The following is a 20,326-nucleotide window of genomic DNA, read 5'->3' as shown; positions in this document are numbered from 1 at the left end:
AATGACATGATTTGCTGTATGTGTTAAGGAGTTGCTCTTGCTATTAGTGGAGAAAGTGCTGGAGGATGAAGGGAGGGTATAAGCAAGGAGATTCATAGCGTGGCTACGCTAGTTCAAGTGAGATTTTAATGCCCTGAAACAGTGGTAGCAGCAGAGATACAGTGTACAGTTTTGAAGAAGGAAGGATAGGACTTATTGATTAATAGAAAAAGAGGAAGGGGAGTTGAGGAAAGATGTAAAATCATGGATGATTCAGCTGAATAGGTGGTGGCTTCATTTACCACAATGAAGAAGACTAGGTAAGTGGATGGAGGAGGTTTAATCTAAAGATTAAAATAAATTCAACTTTTCTGGCCCAAGTTTTAAATAATAAAATCAATACAATTTGAAAAAGTGAAAATCAGTATCTCATGGGATTAACATGCCCCCCATTAGTGGAGTGTATACAAGCATCCCAAATGACCATTTGCCTACAATATTTTAGCTATAGATTTCAAGCAGAATTCTGTAACTGGTTTCCAGATGGTATGTGAGAATTTATAAAAGAAAGCAAGTTTCTTGAAGCCATCACTGGTTGAGTAAAAAATGGTTTTCCTAAATCAATCTCATTTCTCTCAAAGGTGATTTCACTTGCCTTTGAGCTACTGGAAGCTGGCACTGTATTTCTTAATAAATGCTTTATTTCATTAATAATTGGGTTTATGATTGTCAGGGCTACCAAACTTATAAATGAGAGTATTTATATCTTGTTAAGACACTATTTGAATATCTTTTGTGATAACCTTTTAGGAAAAGTAGTGAATGTAGACTGAGAAATGTTGAGTTGGTACGGTAAATTGTACATCCTAAGTGCAACTAGGTCAGTAGCAACAGAAAGAAGTAAGTTCTCAACCTTATGGTAAGTCTCCACCCTCCCACACCACTGCTTTATAAAGTCGACATACAAAACACATCCCCTCACAGAAGAATGAGAATTCTTCTCATCTGGGAAACCCCTACCTTTCCTGAGAATCACTGCCTTTACTGTTATTCTGTCTTGGAAAGTATTAGTGGATAAAAGTTTGAGAGTGAGTTTGCCAGATTTTAGCCCTAATTAGGAAACATAGAGAAACATATACTTTATAACATTTTTATTTCTGAAAATTATTTTTTACCTGGAAATAGACAGGCAGATCACTTTGTAAGCATGTTAGAAATAACTTTCTTATAATTATGAGGTAGGTCTGTTTATATTTGGTACTAGTTTTCTTGTACATCAAATCATATAGGAATAGCACAGTGTGAAGTTACTAAAGGATCTTTAAAATATGGTCCTAAGCATTTGAAACAAATATTTTAAAATGACCCTCATTTTATAATCCCATTAGAAAAATTAGGCATTGGTATTACTTTTTAATTGATGCATTTCCTTAGTGAAATGTTAACAAATTGAGAAAGGATCTCAAACAACAAATAAATGAACTTGCAACATAGAGTCCTCAGCCAAAAGAACATCAAGAGGAATATTCATGTCATTTCCATCCCTAACATCATCAACATCAAGGAATGAGGATGATCATTGACAAGCAGGATCATTTGCCTTTTTCTCAGGCTTCCCTGGTGGTTCAGACGGTAAAGAGTCCACCTGCAATGCAGAAGACCCAGGTTTCATCCCTGGGTTAGGAAGATCCCCTGGAGAAGGAAATGACTACACACTCCAGTATTGTTGCCCGAGAATTCCATGGACAGAGGAGCCTGGAGGGCTACAGTCCATGGGGTCGCAAAGAATCAGACATGACTGAATAACACACTGGGCTCGGTGCTTTATGGAAAGTATTACAGCCTTCTTTGCAGGTGGTATTTGGTACCAAACTCCTCCTTCTTCTTTTCAGGGTGATCACAGCAGAGGGCAGGAGATGACGCCACATCCCCACACCATGTACATTTGCTTTTGTTGGAAAAGAACATCTGTGCAGTCTGTGGAGGGCATCAAAGAGGAGTTAGAATAAGATACTTGGTTTCAAACCATTCATTCCTTCATTTTGTTTATTCATTAGACATTTGCTAAGTACTTCTGATAGGCATGACCCTTAGCAATGGGATAAATAATATGAAAAAGAGGTTCTGTGTCTCTGAGTTTCACAGCCCTTTGTGGGCAGATGAGATTGCTAAAAATTCTGCTGGACAAGGCTAGTGGAGAGATACATCAGTAGATAGATATCAATGCAGAGATAGCCGTATGAGACAATGGAACAACTAACTGAACTCAGGGAAAAGGAAAATTATATCACTATCTTACTAAATGGCACCATATTTAAACCCAAATATCATTTGATCCAATTTTTTTAGTTTAAAAGGGTGTGTAAATGGAGATTGGGGAAAAACCCAGTAACACAGTTTGTTACTACCTCTGTCTGGTTTCAACTCAAAGGACATCATCTGAGGAAGGTGGAAGGTGTGCCCAGTATAGACAGTCTATGCAGCTGTGTAGAGTGGGCCTACTGACACCCAAACCAGAAACATTCTTCTCCATACCTGTGTCTGCCATACTATTATGCTTTATCTTCTCCATAGCTTTTATCACTCTCTGAAATTATCACATTTGACTTATTTATTGTCCATCCCTCCCCACAAGAACCTTGTCTGTCTTACACATTGCTGAATTCTCAGGTTTCGAACAACTCCTTGTTTCATAAATATTTGTTGAGTGAATGAATTATCACAACAATATAAAACCACATTAAATCACACTTGAGAACCAATATTTCTCCCGTTTTGAAAATCTCTGTAAGATATGTTTAGGTGATGCTAGTGGTGAAGAACCCACCTGCCAATGTAGGAGACATGAGAGACACAGGTTCAATCCCTGGGTTGGGAAGATCCCCTGGAAGAGGGTATGGCAACCCATTCCAGTATTCTTGCCTGGAGAATCCCATGGACAGAGGAGCCTGGCAGGCTACAGTACAGAGGGTTGGAAAGAGTCAGACACAGCTGAAGTGACTTAGCACACAAGCATGCACGTAAGATATTTGATCTCAGACACACCTTAGAGATCTTCTATGGAGTCATGTCTTCATTCATTTCAGTGGGGGAAAGACTAAGGCGTGGGTGTAGGGGCGCATACAGAGAGTCCCTGTTTCATGTCAAGTTATTTTTCCCCAGAGCAGGAACTGGAAGTCAGGGCTCCAGAATCCCAGGGCTCTTTGGTACTACTCTGCTCCCTCCGTCTAAACCTCTCTGTGGGGAAAGTAGATTTGGAGTATTGCAGTGGATGTAATTTTCAAAGGTCCTAGGAGAAAAGGAAAGCCATGCTAAGCTGCTTTTGCAATTCGGATGAGTTGAACGTAATAGTTCTCTTTACTGCTCTAAGGGAGGGAAGTCAAGACTTCAGAACTGGATTTTTAGGGCAAGACTGGGACATTCTGCTGTAACTATGGCCATAGATCTGCCTGCTTTCAGCAGAGACATGGGCTCTGCCTCATGCTGGCTGTGATTTTGCACAGTTAAGTCCTTCATTCGAAATTAGGACTCACTGCAGCTTGCAAATTAATTCTATAAAGGTGGGTCGCTGTCACTGTGGACAAAATGCATGCCCCTCTGCAGCTTCCCCATCCATAGGGACCAGATAGCACATTGAGGTGATAGCTAATCTAAGTATTTAAGGGGATGGTATATTTTATTAAAGTGATAAGCAAGCATTAGAAGGTGTTAGTTTCTGAGTAAAACTGAGGGAAATATTTTCCAAGAGAACTTTAAAGAAACACCGCATTTTTCAAGAATATACCACTACCCCCAAACACACACATACAAACATACACAATAGCCAAACATATACCTTATGATGCACAAAAAATTCTGCAAAGCTGCAACTCCTGGCGTGGAATTCCTGACACACTGCAGGGAGGTTGGGGAAAGTGGAACCTCTCGATTCCATCTGGGGACTCCTCTGAGGTATTTACCTGCTGGAGGTTTTAATCCAAATAGAAATGGCTTTTTGTCAGATAAGAGATAAAAACTGGTGAGATGTATTCGTTCAATAAATGTTTGTGGGATGCCTTCTGGCATGAAACTCAGTTCTAAGCCCTAGGAATACAAAATGAATAAGGCTTAGTCCCTGCTTCAAGGTCACAGTCTAGTGGAGTGAAAGAGATAAGTAAACAGAGAAATCCAATCCAGCGTGGTAGGTTCTGGGATCAGAAAGGGTCTGTGGGGACACGGAACAGAGCGCCCTGAGTGCAGTTGACAGGATGTAATTAAAAGAGGCCACATTTGGGAATTTTTCGAATGAAGTTTCACATTTTAGAGCCTTCTGTTTTCTCCTTTTGGAAACGAGGGGAGGAAAATCAGCCCAGAGTTGTGAAAATTCAATGATGGATTACCTAAAGAAGGAATGAGTTGTCAAAGAAAAGTCTCCTCTGATTCAGAAATGAATGATTCCTAGGATGTTGCTTCAAGACTCTTTGTTACAGAAATTGGGGTATGCACAGGTAATTAAGGATCTAGAAACAACCACCCTGGGGGCAATTGCAGGCAATTCGGCAACCACCTGGCTTAACTTGAATTCTTGAAAGTACAGCTTCTCTTGGTGTAATAAAAGGTTTCATGTACACCTTGTGCTTCTGTTCTTTATCCCCGATTTTTCCTCCCAGGCTTGTGAATAAGGCTTTAGTCCTATTTCTCCCTTGGAGACTGGCAAGCTGCCCCACCTTCTCCGGTTGGAGGCTGGGGAAGCTGTAGCTGTCTTCTGCCACCTGCTGGCTCCCTGTTAGCACCAGAGCAGGGCTGACTTTGCATGGACTCCCAGGGAATGGAATCCATCAGGGGAGAAAGAGGGGCAGAGAAGGTTCCTGCTTTTATTAAAAAGAAAGAGATGAGAAGATGACAGACAGAAGACAGAAGCTGGTTTATGAAGGCTTTTCTCATCATGGGGGTTTGTCATAAAGCTATCACCATCTCGAACATCTAAGCCAGTGATTTTTCTGTATAAACTTGTTTTGTTCAGGGAGAACAGAGCTTTTTATTTTTTTTTTATTTTTACTTTTAGGTCATTGTCTCACAAAACTTATCAAATAAGGTAATGCCGCACCTGCATAGACTCATTTGAAGGAAACAGCAGAAACACCTGCCAGTGGGAATTGAGATTGAGGGTAGGGAGGCAGGAAGAGGGAAGGTACATGAGAAACATTTCACAGTGAATTGCAGTATTCTTTCGTTGGTTCAGCCAGCATTTTTAAAGACCTGCTATTTATAAGGCTCTAATCCAGATGCCTTGGCTCAGTTCAGTTGCTCAGTCGTGTCCGGCTATTTGCAAACCCCTGGACTGCAGCACATCAGGTTTCCCTGTCCATCACCAACTCCCGGAGCTTGCTCAAACTCATGTCCATCCAGTCGGTAATGCCATCCAACCATCTCATCCTCTGTCTTCCCCTTCTCCTCCTGCCTTCAGTCTTTCCCATTATCAGGGTCTTTTCCAGTGAGTCAGTTCTTCTTATCAGGTGAACAAAATATTGGAGCTTCAGCTTCAGCATCAGTCCTTCCAATGAATATTCAGGACTCATTTCCTTTAAGATTGACTGATTTGATCTCCTTGCAGTCCAAGGGGCTCTCAAGAGTCTTCACCAACACCAGAGTTCAAAAGCATCAATTCTTTGGCACTCAGCTTTCTTTATGGTCCAGCTCTCACATCCATACGTGACTACTGGAAAAACCACAGCTTTGACTAGACAGACCTTTGTCAGCAAAGTATGTCTCTGCTTTTAATATGCTCTCTAGGTTGGTCATAGCTTTTCTTCCAAGGAAAAAGCGTCTTTTAATTTCATGGCTTCAGTCACCATCTGCAGTGATTTTGGAGCCCCCCAAAAATAAAGTCTGCCACTATTTCCATTGTTTCCCCATCTATTTGCCATGAAGTGATGGAACCGGATGCCATGATCTTAGTTTTCTGAATGTTGAGTTTTCAGCCAGCTTTTTCACTCTCCTTCACTTTCATCAAGAGGCTTTTTAGTTCCTCTTTGATTTCTGCCATAAGGGTGGTGTCATCTGCATATCTGAGATTATTTATGTTTCTCCCAGCAATCTTGATTCCAGTTTGTGCTTCATCCAGCCCAGCATTTCACATGATGTACTCTGCATATAAGTTAAATAAACAGAGTGACAACATACAGCCTTGACATATTCCTTTCTCAATTTGGAACCAGTCTTTTGTTCCATGTCCAGTTCTAGCTGTTGCTTCTTGACCTGCATACAGATTTCTCAGGAGGCAGGTCAGGTGGTCTGGTATTCCCATATCTATAAGAATTTTCCACAGTTTGTTGTGATCCATACAGTCAAAGGCTTTGGCATAATCAATAAAGCAGAAGTAGACATTTTTCTAGAACTCTCTTGCTTTCTCTACGACCCAACAGATGCTGGCATTTGATTTCTGGTTCCTCTGCCTTTTCTAAATCCAGCTTGAACATCTGGAAGTTCTTGGTTCCTGTACTGTTGAAGCCTCGCTTGGAGAATTTTGAGCATTACTTTGCTAGCATGTGAGATGAGTGCAAAAGAATCCGCCTGTCAATGCAGGAGACATGGGTTCAATTCCTGAGTCAGGAAGATTCCCTGGAGGAGGAAATGGCAACCCACTCCAGTATTCTTGCCTGGAGAATCCCATGGACAGTGAAGCCTGGTGAAATATATTCATGGGGTCGCTAAGTGTTGGACACATCTTAGCGAGTAAACAAAAACAACAAATCCAGATGCCCGGGATACCAAAGTGAGTAATATTGGGTTCCTTCTCTTTTGGGGTTAAGAATCTATCGGACAGCAGCTAGATAAGAAGATGGTTAAATAAAGGGAGAATTAAATAGAGATCATAAGTATTGTGATCATGTATTGCTATAAAGGCATCTAGTGGAGCACAGAGAAGGAGCATGTATCTAGATCAAAGTGGTAGCTGCAATGTTAGAAAATATTTACTGGAGGAGGTGATATGAGTTGAATTTGAAGTAGTGACTTATTGGAAACAGTGGGGAAAAGGGCATTCCAGTTATTGGGAGCACCACCTCCCACATGCAGCATCACCCACTACCACCACTGCTTTGGGAAGCTGAGACCTCTAGAATCAAAGGAAAAAGTTGTTAAAATATTAGGTCTTAGATAACAAGTGATTGATTCAGTCCAGGGTGATCTGCCAAAGCATGCAGAATCACATGGGACGGCAGCATACAGAATCCTGGACGTCAGAGGGCAGGACTGGTGGTGGGGAGCTTGTTTCTGATCCTTGGGAAAAGGTTGCTTTTCATGCTATTTCAGTCCACATGCTGGATATGGGCAGGTACCATCAAATATTCATGTCCATGACATCCTCTCAGTCCATCTGAAACTTCTCAGTGAACTCATCCACATATTGAAATACTTGTAAGCTCAAAGATATCAATGATCGTGTTATTTAAAATTGTAAATTAATGGCCTACAATAGGGAAAATGCCTCAAGAGGTTTGAAACAACTTCTGGGTGAACCATTAAGTTCCATAGGCTGGAAAATGATGATTCTGGAGACGGTGCAGTGTGTGAAGGAAAAAGAAAAAAACTTGTGAAGAAAATCATGATTTAAGCCTGCAGGAAAAATATTAATACTCAGAAAGAAAATATTAAACTGATAATGTTTTTTCTCTGTTGTTTACATTTTATAGCACATCCTTAGTTACTTTTATGATAATATTTTTTAATATAATGCAGCTTAATGGTGAAATATGGCTTCCCTGGTGGCGCCAGTGGTAAAGAACCTGCCTGCCAATGCAGGAGATGTAAGAGATGCAGGTTCGATCCCTGGGTCAGGTAGATCCCCTTGAGGAGGGCCTGGCAACCCACTCCTGTATTCTTGCCCAGAGAATCCCATGGACAGAGGAGCCTGGTGGGCTACAGTCCATAGAGTCACAAAGAGTTGGATATGACTGAAGTGACTTAGCACGCACACAAAGGTGAAATATGGGTGCTGATTAAGGCAGAGGCAACAAACCCTAAATAAATAATTACCCTTTTGTACGTTTGTTTCCGATATTTCAGATTCCAGTTTCCCCCTAACTGTATTTCAGTTTGTGTGGTATATTTGTTTTGCTTGTTAAGTCTGTCCTGTGTCTTGCCCTTGCCCACACCCCTCTTCCCAGCCTGGATCTGTGGGATGCATTGTGATGTCTGTCTGCTAATTTTGCTGTGACTGGGGCTGGTGTCTGGTTGGTGATTCATATTTGTTCCTAAGTTGTACATCTGTGTTGGTTGCTTTGAAACATGCCCCAGGGAATATGAAAGGCCATTTGTCTCCCTGAAACTGCTTCTTTGCCCCCAGGGAATTCTTCTTTGGCTTCTGAATTCTGGCAAGCTCTTCTATGAATTTAGACAGGGTAAAGAAGAAAGAAAAAAGAAAACAAAGGAAAACAATAGGGAGAGAGTTTGTTAACATGTGGGTCTAGTCCCTTCTTACCTGGCAGGACCAAACCTCCTGGATACAAAAATTGGGGGGCACATGCTTTGTGACATCTACTTAAAAGGTAATACTTGTGGGCTTATTTCTTCCCACTAGGAATGCCTGCAGCAGGAAAGAAGGCAGACTGAGCCCTGATGGAAACCCTCAGTGGAAAAAGTTCTGAGAGTTTGGTAGGCATACCCACTTGGCAACTCTTCTAAGAGTTTAGCACAGATATACACAGAAGTGACATTCATAATATTTAATGACTGGTACCACATGGACACTGACCAATTAAATGGACACAGGCCACCGTGCTGAAGCTGGAGGCCCCCTGCTGTTCCAGACATCAACCCTTTAGTTATTGGATAACCAGGAGGTCCGGCAGCTCCTGGAGGGTCTGGGGGTAGGGGCTGGCTGCAAGCTGTTACCAAAGTATTTCAGTGTTTTAATACCCATTAAGGATATATAGACAGAGACCAAATGAATTACCGCATGGTTACTCATAAAAGTTCCAAGCTTATGCCCACTCTTAAGCTTTATGTAGTCCCATCTTTACCTATTAAGAGCCTGCCCTCTTTGTCTTAAAGAAGAGTTCAGAGCCGACGTCAAGACCTAGTCATACTGCAGGCTCCAGGTGACACAAAGAAGTCCTTATCCACAAAGGAGCTCTTTATTTTGCTCAATGACTAGTATAGATCTCACCCAAGGGAAATTTGTAAGTCAGCTTACATTATATTTTCACTTGCTGCAATATATTTGCCTTACAACATAGCTTTACCTCCGGGCAGGCTGGCAAACAGGCTGAAATGTGTGAGTGATTGCCCACCTGCCTGCTTGCCTGCAGAGTCTGAAAGACCGTCCCATCCCAGACCATGAGCCTGCTGTGAAAATCCATCTGCAGTACCATGAAAGCCCAAATACATATATTGGATTGTTATGGCTCTTCCTTGTCCTCTTCATGGGAGATTCTCACTTGCTGCTTCTTTTCAAACATCTAGAGTCTGCTGGTTGGCTAAAAGCAGCTTCTCTGAATGGTCTCTGGGGAAGCATTATAACCCCAGATTCTCTCGTTTCTTCTTCCCCTGTTTCAGTGAAACCTACAGCTTCAGCATAATTTGCTGCCTCCCCTGCCTTCACTCCAGATAACGGCCAGGGTTGCTCATAATCCAACTGACTGTCTACATACCAAGCACAACTTTTGTCTGAATGTAGAGACTGAAAGGAAATTTCACTCTACCCAGAAAGCCATTCAGGAGTTCTGTGCTTACAGAAGTCTGAGGTTGTAGAAGACTGAGTTGGAAAACTTGGATTTTCCAATTCTCCTTGCGTATTTACTAGCCTGTGCCTTCGTGCAGGCATTTAAAATCTCTCGAAGCCTCATCTTCCTCAAATGTAGAGTGGAGTCATACTGTGGAGTTCACAGGGTCATGATAAGGATTGTAAATGAAATCATAAATGAGAAAGCCATCTGTAAACTAAAAACATCCACCATAAGAGCACGGGCTGTAAGAACTAGTAAACAGAAAAGAATCACAAATGTAGAAATAAATCATGGCAGCTGGATGAATATGAGGTAAGCCCACTGCTGTGGTCCAGCCTGGAAAAGAGAGCATCCTGTAACTTCTCCAACACCTTTCTGCAGAGCTGGAGCTGGAGAGCAGAGAGTGGTCTAGAGAAATGCTAGGCAAGAGGGTTACTGCCAGTCTGAGGTTATGCATGCAGGAAAAATATATAGAGGATGGTGGAAAGCATGGGGAAGACAGGGTACCTAAGGTAATACCAGGACTGGGAGAGAGAAAACAGATAAAATGTCTACCGCTTCCGCCTGTGTGGTCATTGCTCAGAATTGGTTCAAATAAATCTGGACTTGAGGGTACCATTCCAGAGTGAGGGAGACTGACCAGAAATCTCAATGATACTCTTCCGCTTGAGTCAGTAGCTGCATCCTCTCTCCTCCAGAAAGAAAGCTCTGCTGCCCTGAAGGCTTATTTGGCATTATTAGATTAATTAAGTCATTTTCTGTGCTTAAACTTGAGTATGAATGGTAAGTTGCAGACTGGGCCTCCCGTTTAATCAGCCAGTGGATGTTTTCAGAATAGCACTTTGTTCCTAAAAACATTCAGAAATATGCACATTGTCTCTTTAATGAGACTGTGATATTTATTTATGGCAGAAAGAAGTCTCCCAGCTAAGAAGACTCATTCAAGTGATAGTTGAGTGTCTGGCACTTAGAGCTGTGTTAGATGCTGTATCTGGAGTCGCTTATTATCACCAGTTCATTTTATGAATTTGTTAAAGTTACTCATGTCGCCGAAAGGCCGTGGGACTTTGTGCTGGGGATCAAATCCTAGCTCCACTCTTTGCTAATGACTAAACGTCTGTGGACTGTTCCCTTTATATAAAATAGAGGATTAGATGACTTTTTGTATAAAAGAGAATGAGGATGACTGCAACTCAGAGCTGTTTGGAGACGCAAGACTTTCCGTGACGTGTGAAATGCTGTGTAAAATGCCCGGCGCGTGGTTCTCCATGTGTGTATGTCAGCTGCCCTTCTTCCTGGTTCTCATGTGACTACATTTTTTTCTTTCTCTTTAAGCTTTGACGTGGAAAATGGCCCTTCCCCAGGTCGGAGCCCGCTGGACCCCCAGGCCAGCTCCTCTTCTGGGCTGGTTCTTCATGCCACCTTTCCCGGGCACAGCCAGCGCAGAGAGTCCTTTCTGTACAGATCAGACAGCGACTATGACTTGTCACCCAAGGCGATGTCGAGAAACTCTTCACTTCCAAGTGAGCAGTAAGTACAAGCTGTCTGGCTCCCTGTCTCACACTTACCTCACCTTTAACACGTCAGAGGAGCAGCACTGTTCCCCTTTAACACAAGGGAAGAGGGAGAAAAAAAGTGAACAGGAGCAGAGATGACAACGATAACCACCTTAAAGGCATATATGCTCTCTGGAGTGAGAAATGTATAGCTAGGGTCCACAAGAGTGTTTAAAAACCTTACTCACAGTGTTTGCTTTACTTATGTTATTGATACTTTTTTAAGCTTTTGATTTTATATTGGAGTATAGCATATCAACAGTATTGTGATAGTTTCAGGTGGACCACAAAGGGACTCAGTCATATATATACATGTATCCATTCTCCCCCAAACCTCCCCCCATCCAGGCTGCCACATGACATTGAGCAGAGTTTCCTGTGCTAAACAGTAGGACCTTGTGAGTTATTCATTTTAAATATAGCACCTTGGACCCAAACTCCCTAAGTATCTCTTTCCCCTATTCTCCCCTCCCCACTGAAGTTCATTCTCTAGTACTTAAAAAAAAAAGTTTTTATTCAGCTTCATTTCCTGAACTGCTGACTCGTTTATGGCATGAGAACCTTAATACTTTTATGCAAACCACAATCTAACTTTGCAAGGCATGCACAGTATACATCAGGCTATAGCAGAGAAGGAAAACAGTGGTTGGTGACATGCAACTTCTCTGAGTGGCCTTTGCTGGGTAACATTTAGTAAGCTGTCATCTAGTCACATGTCTGTGTCCCTTCTCTGGAACCTTGACACAGTGCCCACTTATTGCCTGGCTCCTGGGTGAGACAGGACACACTTCCACCACCCTATTAAGCATGCCTGATGTTTCTGTTTTGCTGCTATTAACTGGAGATCTCTAATTTTTATTTAAAGAACAGTGACAGGGTTGTGTTACTTGTTTATTAAGTTTCTGAAACCAAATAAAGTTTGATGATGGAATGCGAGCCTTAAAAAGGTTTCTGGGCACATGTACAGTTGTTCTTAATATCATATGGTATAAAAATATCAGTAGCTCCCTAAAGTCTCCAGACTGGAAAATTCCGCTGGGCTCTCCTCAGTTGTTGGGAAGGAAGCTAAGAAGGGTCACCCTTTTGTGAAAGGGGCACAGGGCGTTTTAAACCTACCAGTAAGAAAATATGCCCCAGGGCACTTCTACCAGTTAATTTTAATAGAAGCATGTGCTCAGTCGCTCAGTCGTGTCCAACTCTTTGCCATCATATAGACTATAGCCCACCAGGCTCCTCTATCCATGGAATTCTCCGAGCAAGAATACTGGAGTGGGTTGCCGTTTGCTCCTCCAGGGGATTTTCCCAACCCAGGAATAGAACCCAAGTCTCCTGCATCTTCTGCATTGGCAGGTGGATTCTTTACCATTGAGCCATCTAGGAAGCCCTTAGTAGAAGTGCTCCTGCCCTAAAACATCTCAATCATGGGTGGACCAAAACTCTTTTGGCTAATATTTACTGAAGCTCGGGGCTTCCCTGTGGCTCAGTTGCTAAAGAATCTGCCTGCAATGAGGGAGACCTAGGTTCGATCCCTGGGAAGACCCCCTGGAGAAGTGAAAGGCTACCCACTCCAGTGTTCTGGACTGGAGAATTGCATGGACTGTACAGTCCATGGGGTCACAGAGTCAGACACAACTGAGCAACTTTTACTTTCACTTTCTCTGCTGACACTCATCTATGTTCCAGGCAGTGTGCCAGGCTCTGGTAGTAAAAGATGATCAGAATAGAGGAAAAATCACAGAGAAGTTAAGAAGTAAATGCTATTCTCAAAAAAGTTGCACGTTCTCAGGAAGGTTACAGTTACATAAGAAAGAGGAACTCGGAAGCATTCAGTGAGTGCATACCATGGAGCCCTGTTTATTTACATATGTGATCTTGCTTAATGTTTGCAGCAGTCCTATCAGGCGGGCGGCATTATTATCTCTTTTCTATAGAGGATGAAACAGAGATTCTGAGACATTGAGAAACCCACCCCTCCCATCTGACTGTGTGCCTTGCTATTATCCCTTGATGTGGATAAGACGGACTCTGCCTATGCTTTTCAAACTGCAAAGTAGATCTCTACTGAGAGGTAGAAAATGTGAACGCAGGGTAGAAGTGACCTCTTTGCTGTAGATCACGTAGCGCTAAGGAAATTTCTGACCAAGGCTCAGATGGGGACTTTGACAGTGAACATACCTGGAATTCTCTCTTCCACCAAAACAAACACCTTTCACCTTTCACCTTTCTCCTCCCTGGGCAGAAGATGTGCCAAGCTGGAGGTAATTAGAGCTCCATTCACAGCATTTCATGGGAGAAAGACTAACTTTGGACAGCAGCTAGTGGCTCCCCCAGACTCATGACAAATAGCTTGATGTGTCCCCAGGCCACTCAGAGGCTTCCCAGCAGATTCGAACCAAATTTCAAATTAAACTCCACCAATTCCTTACTTACAATCAAAAGGTTATAGAAATTTTGAACTTGAAGAGATCTTAAAGATCACAGTTCAACTCAGTCTATAGCTATAGAAACAGGCATCTAGTTCTGAATGACTCTGTATCCAGGGTCCCTAATATTAATGGCTAGCCTCTTATCAACCAGCAAAAATTTCCCCTAGCTTTAGAACCTATATAGTGTTGCCAACTTTAGATTTAGATAGGTAAGTATATAAGCAAGGTAACTAGTATCATTCTCACTTAAAAAAAAAAGAAAAAACTTTAAAACATAGAGCACACTTTCAGAATAAATACTCCTTCCCAAGAAAACACATTTGGCAACATGATATCATCCTGTCAAAGATACTGATAACAAGATATATTAACATTTTTGAGTGAATAAAAATAGCACATAATGTTGTTTTGCAAATATTTAAACATGACAGTAAAACTTTCATATATTTGTCAGTTTAGGAATTTATATTTCTCAACAAAGCAAGAAGTAGGACTTGAATATCCAGATTCTTCTGGAATTTCATTTTATCTGGACTACATTGGAAAATCCAGTTTTACACAGGTGTGTGCTAAGTCACTTCAGTCATGTCCAACTGTTTGTGACCTCATGGACCATAATAGCCCACCAGGCTCCTCTGTCCATGGAATTCTCCAGGCAAGAATACTGGAGTGGATTGCCATTTCCTCTTCCAGGGGATCTTCTCAATCCAGGGATCAAACCTGGATCTCCTGTGTTGTAAGCAGATTTACACGGATATCTTGAGCTAAACTGAAATCATGCTTTCAAAGCAATTTGACCCAACTATTACTCTTCAGGATGACTTGACATAAATAGAGGAACCACAGTCCCTGAACCTCTTGCTGCTTCTCCTGCCTTCTATTCACAAAGTCAAGAGAAAGAAGGACAATAATAGAGCTGGAATCTTCACGTGAAGGCTGTGGGGTGAGGGCTGCAGCCTGTTCCCCGCTCAGGAGTCCTCATATCAAGCACAGAACAGCCATGAATTTACATAAGAGGTAGAACATCCTGCATAATTCCTTGGCATTAAATCTTAACAGTAGAGACAATGCTGTCTTTTTACAGCTTTCATCTGAACTCTTTCAGGAGGAAAAATATAGGCAGGGAGAATGAATAAACAGATACTAAGTAAAAATGTGAATGGAAAATTAAAAGTGGCTTTAACATAGAGCAACAAAAGAGAGATTGAAATAAGGGTTTCTAGTAAAGAAAACTAGATGACCATTGGATCCCAAAAGGAAATCCCCCATGCTTTCCTAGATGTGGCAATAATTTACTGGTCTCTCTTCAGTTCCTGTGTTTAGTCATCTTTAATGGAGTGCGTCTATATACCAAGGTACAGATTTCCCTAAGGGAACATAAAGTATTAGGAATTGGGGAGGCCGGTTATATTGTCCAAAACTTTGGAGGAACCAACCTGGGCAGGACCAACTTTTGATTATCCACCAGTAAAGCCACAGGGAAGGAAGATCCCTATTTCCTTTATTTAGTCATCCTATTTGCAGTCTTATACAGACAAGTTTTTAAAGACACTGTTGATGTGAGAAGTGATCTCTATAGAGTGCAGTCACGGGAAATGAGATCTGAAAACCAAGAGGAAAAGTAGAAATAACAGCCCACTTAAATTTAAGACCTGTTTATTGATGGGCTACCAAAAAAGTACAATGTGGTATCTAAGACTTGAGTTACAGCCATTATACCTACTAGCACCATAACTTTAAGACACTGAATGTTTTTCATATTGTCTAAATTATCTATAAATAAAAAAACACATTTATTAAGCATTTCCTATATACTATTTAAAGTATTTACATATTTTAACTCATTTATTCTCCCTAATGCATGAATACTATAATTCAGTATTATAGTACTATCATTGTTATGGTACTATAATTGTCTTGGTACTATAATTGTCTTGTCTTAAAAAGGAGAACACTGGAGCACAGAGAGGTTAAGTAATTTGCCCAGTAAACAGGGAAACACAACTCAAATTCAGGGACTCTAGATGACTAAACCATATGGATATTCGGTACATAAACAGACCAAATAATGATGAAAAATTAAAATAATGATAGAAGTCTCTCCTCTGCCTACCTTTCCAGCTATTACAAAAGTAATATCCATCCTTCCTTTGAACAAAAATTTGCTTCCATTTAGACCCTTGCAAGCAAATGAGACATCTTCTGTGTCTTCAAGGGAGCTAAAATATTAGTAAATCAATGTGCTGTACTTAGTCACTCAGTCATGTCCTACTTTTTGCGATTCCATGGACTGTAGCCCACCAGGCTCCTCTGTCCATGGGATTCTCCAGGCAAGAATACTGAAGCGGGTTGCCATGGCCTCCTCCAGGGGATCTTCCCCACCCAGGGATCAAACCTGGGTCTGCCACATTGCAGGCATATTCTTTACTGACTGAGCCAAGCCAATAGGTTGTTGTAATACCTTCAGAAAAGAACAGTGGTAGAAAGGGATGCCCAGGACTTTGAGAGATCTGGCCTGGCAAAGTGAGAGGCCTACTTTGAGGAGTCACAGCTAAGCTAAAGGAATCAGCAGAAGGGTGTGCAGGAAGAAAGACCATATGCTCACTGACTCTAGTTCTCAAGAATGCTTTGGGGAAGCACAACTCAGTGTGGCTCAGGCAAAGAATGTGAAAGGATGAGGAAGTGGTGAGAGACATGCTAGAGAAGTAAGCAGGACCCTCACCAGGAAGGGCCTGTGTGAGGACTTAGCATTTATGCTGCAGGCAAGCAGCCTGGAGCTACCAAAGGCTTTTAAGCAGGAAAATACATAGACAAAAGTTTTAAAAGATAACTCTGATTACAATCTGAAGAACAGTTTGGAGGGTGTACAAATCCTAAAGCTATTTCCAAGAGCCAAATGGAAGGGGCTTTGGTAATTTACATAATAAAGAATGGGATTCTATGTTAGTACCGACTCTTTGTGACCCCATGGACTGTAGCCTACCACACTCCTCCATCCATGGGATTTTCCAGGCAAGAGTACTGGAGTGGGTTGCCATTTCCTTCTCCAGAGGATCTTCCCAACCCAGGGATCGAACCTGGGTCTCTGGCATTGTAGGCAGACACTTTTACCATCTGAGCCACCAGGGAAGTCTTAGAACAGATCTAGTGGGCAATTAATAAATATTTGCAAGTTAGGATGGCGGTGGTTGACTGTGGGATGAGGGAGAGGGAAGTTTCAGACTTGACCAACGAGATCAATGCTTGCCCCATTCCCTAAGGTCAAGAACATTACCTTACCACGAAATAAGACACATGAAAATGCTTTGTAAACTGTAAAGTACAATATAAATATTAGTACTCTTGATTTTAGTGGGGGCAGAAATGACTGTCTTAAAGAAGTTCTCACCAGCTGGAAAAATAGACCTGCAATTCTTTAATTATAATAATGATGATACCTACTACTAATGAGACTAACTATAACTGAATAACAGAAGTGCTTTTATGTGCCAAGCACTGTTGTAAGACTGGTACATACATAATAACTTATTTAAATCTCACAACATGTTGTGAGAGGCACAGAGTGGTTGCCTAAAGTCTCATAGTTTGTAATAGTGCAGCTGAGAAGCAAACCAAAGGCCATGTGGCTGCAAAAGCTGTACTCTTAACTACAGTAGTATATTATACAGTATAGTCTGTTTCTCTGAGATGGCCTAAAATCAATGTTACCAAAAAAGTACAAGTAAAATTCTGCATGTAGATAGGAAACAGAGAAAGGTGAAACTGATAAAATCCAGAGTGTAGCAGTAGGAAGAAGCATTTTTGCTTTCTAGAAAAGTATTTCATTGTTGAGCGCAGACCCACGCTCAGTTAAGACCCACAGAGTTGTTGTTTAGTTGCTAAACTGTGTCTGAGACCCCATGGACTATAGCCTGCCAGGCTCCTCTGTCCATGGGATCTTCCAGGCAAGAATACTGGAGTGGGTTGGCATTTCCTTCCAGGAAATGGGCACCTTTCTGGCCCAGAAATCAACCTAAGCCTCCTGCATTGGCAGGCAAATTCTTTATCACTGAGCCACTGGTGAAGCCCGTTAAGACCCTCAGAGAACTTGTCTCCAATTAGCCTACAGAATTGTAATGTTCTGATATTGTCGCTAGATGGTGCTCGTGCCATGGTTCTGAATATCTGGCCTTGTTCCTGCGGGATATTGCCCTCTCTAGTGGTTTGGGCAACTAACAACTACATTATTTTTATAACCAATGAAGTATTTTGTTACCATTCATGCCCTTTTCTTATCCATATATCAAATTATGATTTTAAACATTTGGACTAGTTTTATAAATTATCTGGCTGTACTCAAATAGAAGTTTTTTCTTTGTTTTCTTATCTACAAATTATCTGATCGTTTCTATAGCAGTTACTGTCTGACACACAGCATTAGCTTTTACAGTTCAAATTCTTCAAGGGACCCAGTGCTCAGGATCTGAAAATTCATCCCTTGCCTCTGAAGTTCTACTCTCATAAATTTCAGAAATTTCATAGTAATAAAGTGATTTTGACGCAGGGCCCTCTCTGAATTTTTTTAGTTCTATTCAGTTCAGTTCAGCCACTCAGTCATGTCCGACTCTGCGACCCCATGGACTGCAGCACACCAGGCCTCTCTGTTCATCACCAGCTCCTGGAGTTGACTCCAGGAGGAGTCAACAATGACATCATGTCATTGAGTTGATGATGCCATCCAACCGTCTCATCCTCTGTCATCCCCTTTTCCTCCCACCCTCAATCTTTCCCAGCATGAGGGTCTTTTCAAATGAGTCAGTTCTTTGCATCAAGTGGCCAAAGTATTGGAGTTTCAGCTTCAACATCAGTCCTTCCAATGAACACCCAGGACTGATCTCCTTTAGGATGGACTGGTTGGATCTCCTTGCTGTCCAAGGGACTCTCGAGAGTCTTCTCCAATGCCACAGTTCAAAAGCATCAATTCTTAGGTGCTCAGTTTTCTTTATGGTCTAACTCCCAACCATATGTGACTACTGGAAAAACCATAGCTTTGACTAGACTTACCTCTGTTAGCAAAGTAATGTCTCTGGTTTTTAATATGCTGTCTATGTTGGTCATAACTTTTCTTCCAAGGAGCAAGCATCTTTTAATTTCATGGCTGCAGTCACCATCTGCAGTGATTTTGGAGCTCAAAAAAATGAAGTCTGCCACTATTTCCATTCTTTCCACATCTATTTGCCGTGAAGTGATGGGACCAGATGCCATGATCTTAATTTTCTGAATGTTGAGCATGGGCTATCTGCTGTGGGTCCATGCCTGAGCTCCACACCAGCTGAGCCCATGCTGGCCCAAGCCCCCGTGCACTGCTGGCCAGGCTTTGCACTCGCTCACTGTCTTTGAATTTTTTTAACTTCCCTTTAATCATTAGTTTGTACAGTTCTAGTAGCTCCCTATTCATGCAACAATATATCTGCTTTGGGCACTATTTATGTGTGAGATTTGCTCTTATTATTTAACTTTTCTTGGGAATTTAGATTCCAGAAATCCAGGAGCCATAGTTGATCTACTGAAGTCTAACACTATCACTGTATTCCCAACTCACCCGGATGTCTTCTGAACAATATGAACTTCACAGCAGAAATGTGAACAAATAGTAGGCTATTTCACCCATCTGAAGTTCAAGTTCATCCCCCAAAAAAGGCTTGGGAAGGGGCAGTTCTTGTAACATCTCACCACCCTGCATTTATTACAACTGCATGTCTCTTCTCTCTTACTCTGTCTCTCGTTTTCACTCCTCTCCAAGAACCCTGAGGTTCTTCCTTCGGATCTCTCTATATACTCCCATCCATGAAGCCACTCTCTGCCATTGCTTCAGTGGTCCCCACTATTGTAAGTAAGTCCTAAATCTCTAGCTCTAATCCCCATATTTTAGTCCTCCCACTTGCTCTTTCCACCGGGATATCAATGAGTATCTTAAAACTCAATGTGTGAGAAAGTGACACACCTCCTCCAACTCCTCACTTTTTTATTTCTACTCATGACTTCACTATTTTCCCAGATACCTGTTCTAAAAATGAAAATAGTATTTCTGTATGAACCCTATCCAACTAATGCCAAGTCCTTGGCAACAAGTTCAGGGTCTCTTCCAGTTGTCTTTGCTTGTTTCTTCCTCTGCCTCACCAAAGTCTTCTTCATCTGAGAGACAGCAGTGTCCTTCCAACCACTCTTCTTGGCTCTGGCCTCGCTCCTGTCTATCTCTCATGCCCATAGCATTTTGCTTTCTAAAGCACTTTTCTGTTCACCTGTCTCACTGCGAACCTCATTTCTTCTGCAGAGTTAAGCACCAATTCCACAGCCATTGTTCACAATGTCTATAATATGCGAGTGGGGGACCTTCGAGCATTGTCCTCTGCAAATGTCTGTCATGTACTCAGCTCTGTCCTAACAACCACCAAGCATCTCCAGGTCCAGTACTTTCCCATTTCAGTGCCTCAATCTTGTATTGCTCTCATTAGAGCATCTACCATCCCTACCTTTTAAAGCCTGTACTTTCAAATTCATCTCGAATACCACCTGTTCAATCAAGCCTTTCTTGCCTTGTCTGATCTGTAATTATCACTTCTCCTTTGTACCCCCATTAAGTATCAATTGTTTGTATTTTCATTCTGTATTTATATGA

The 20,326-nt window shown here is 41.8% G+C and overlaps 1 protein-coding gene across 1 annotated transcript in view; it reads left to right on the top strand.

Moving 5' to 3' along the window:
• The window catches only part of PDE4B (phosphodiesterase 4B), a 428,331-nt gene that overhangs the window by 267,106 nt on the left and 140,899 nt on the right, over positions 1–20,326 (top strand). The window contains exon 2 of the mRNA XM_061121680.1: positions 11,022–11,216. Coding sequence (XP_060977663.1) covers positions 11,022–11,216 — 195 coding nt within the window. The remainder of the gene's footprint in view (positions 1–11,021; positions 11,217–20,326) is intronic.

Source organism: Dama dama, chromosome 20 (assembly GCF_033118175.1).
Source record: "Dama dama isolate Ldn47 chromosome 20, ASM3311817v1, whole genome shotgun sequence".
Classification (NCBI taxonomy): Eukaryota; Metazoa; Chordata; class Mammalia; order Artiodactyla; family Cervidae; genus Dama; species Dama dama.
The sequence above is the reverse complement of the archived record's forward strand: the minus strand, read 5'-3'. Positions and strand labels throughout refer to the sequence as shown.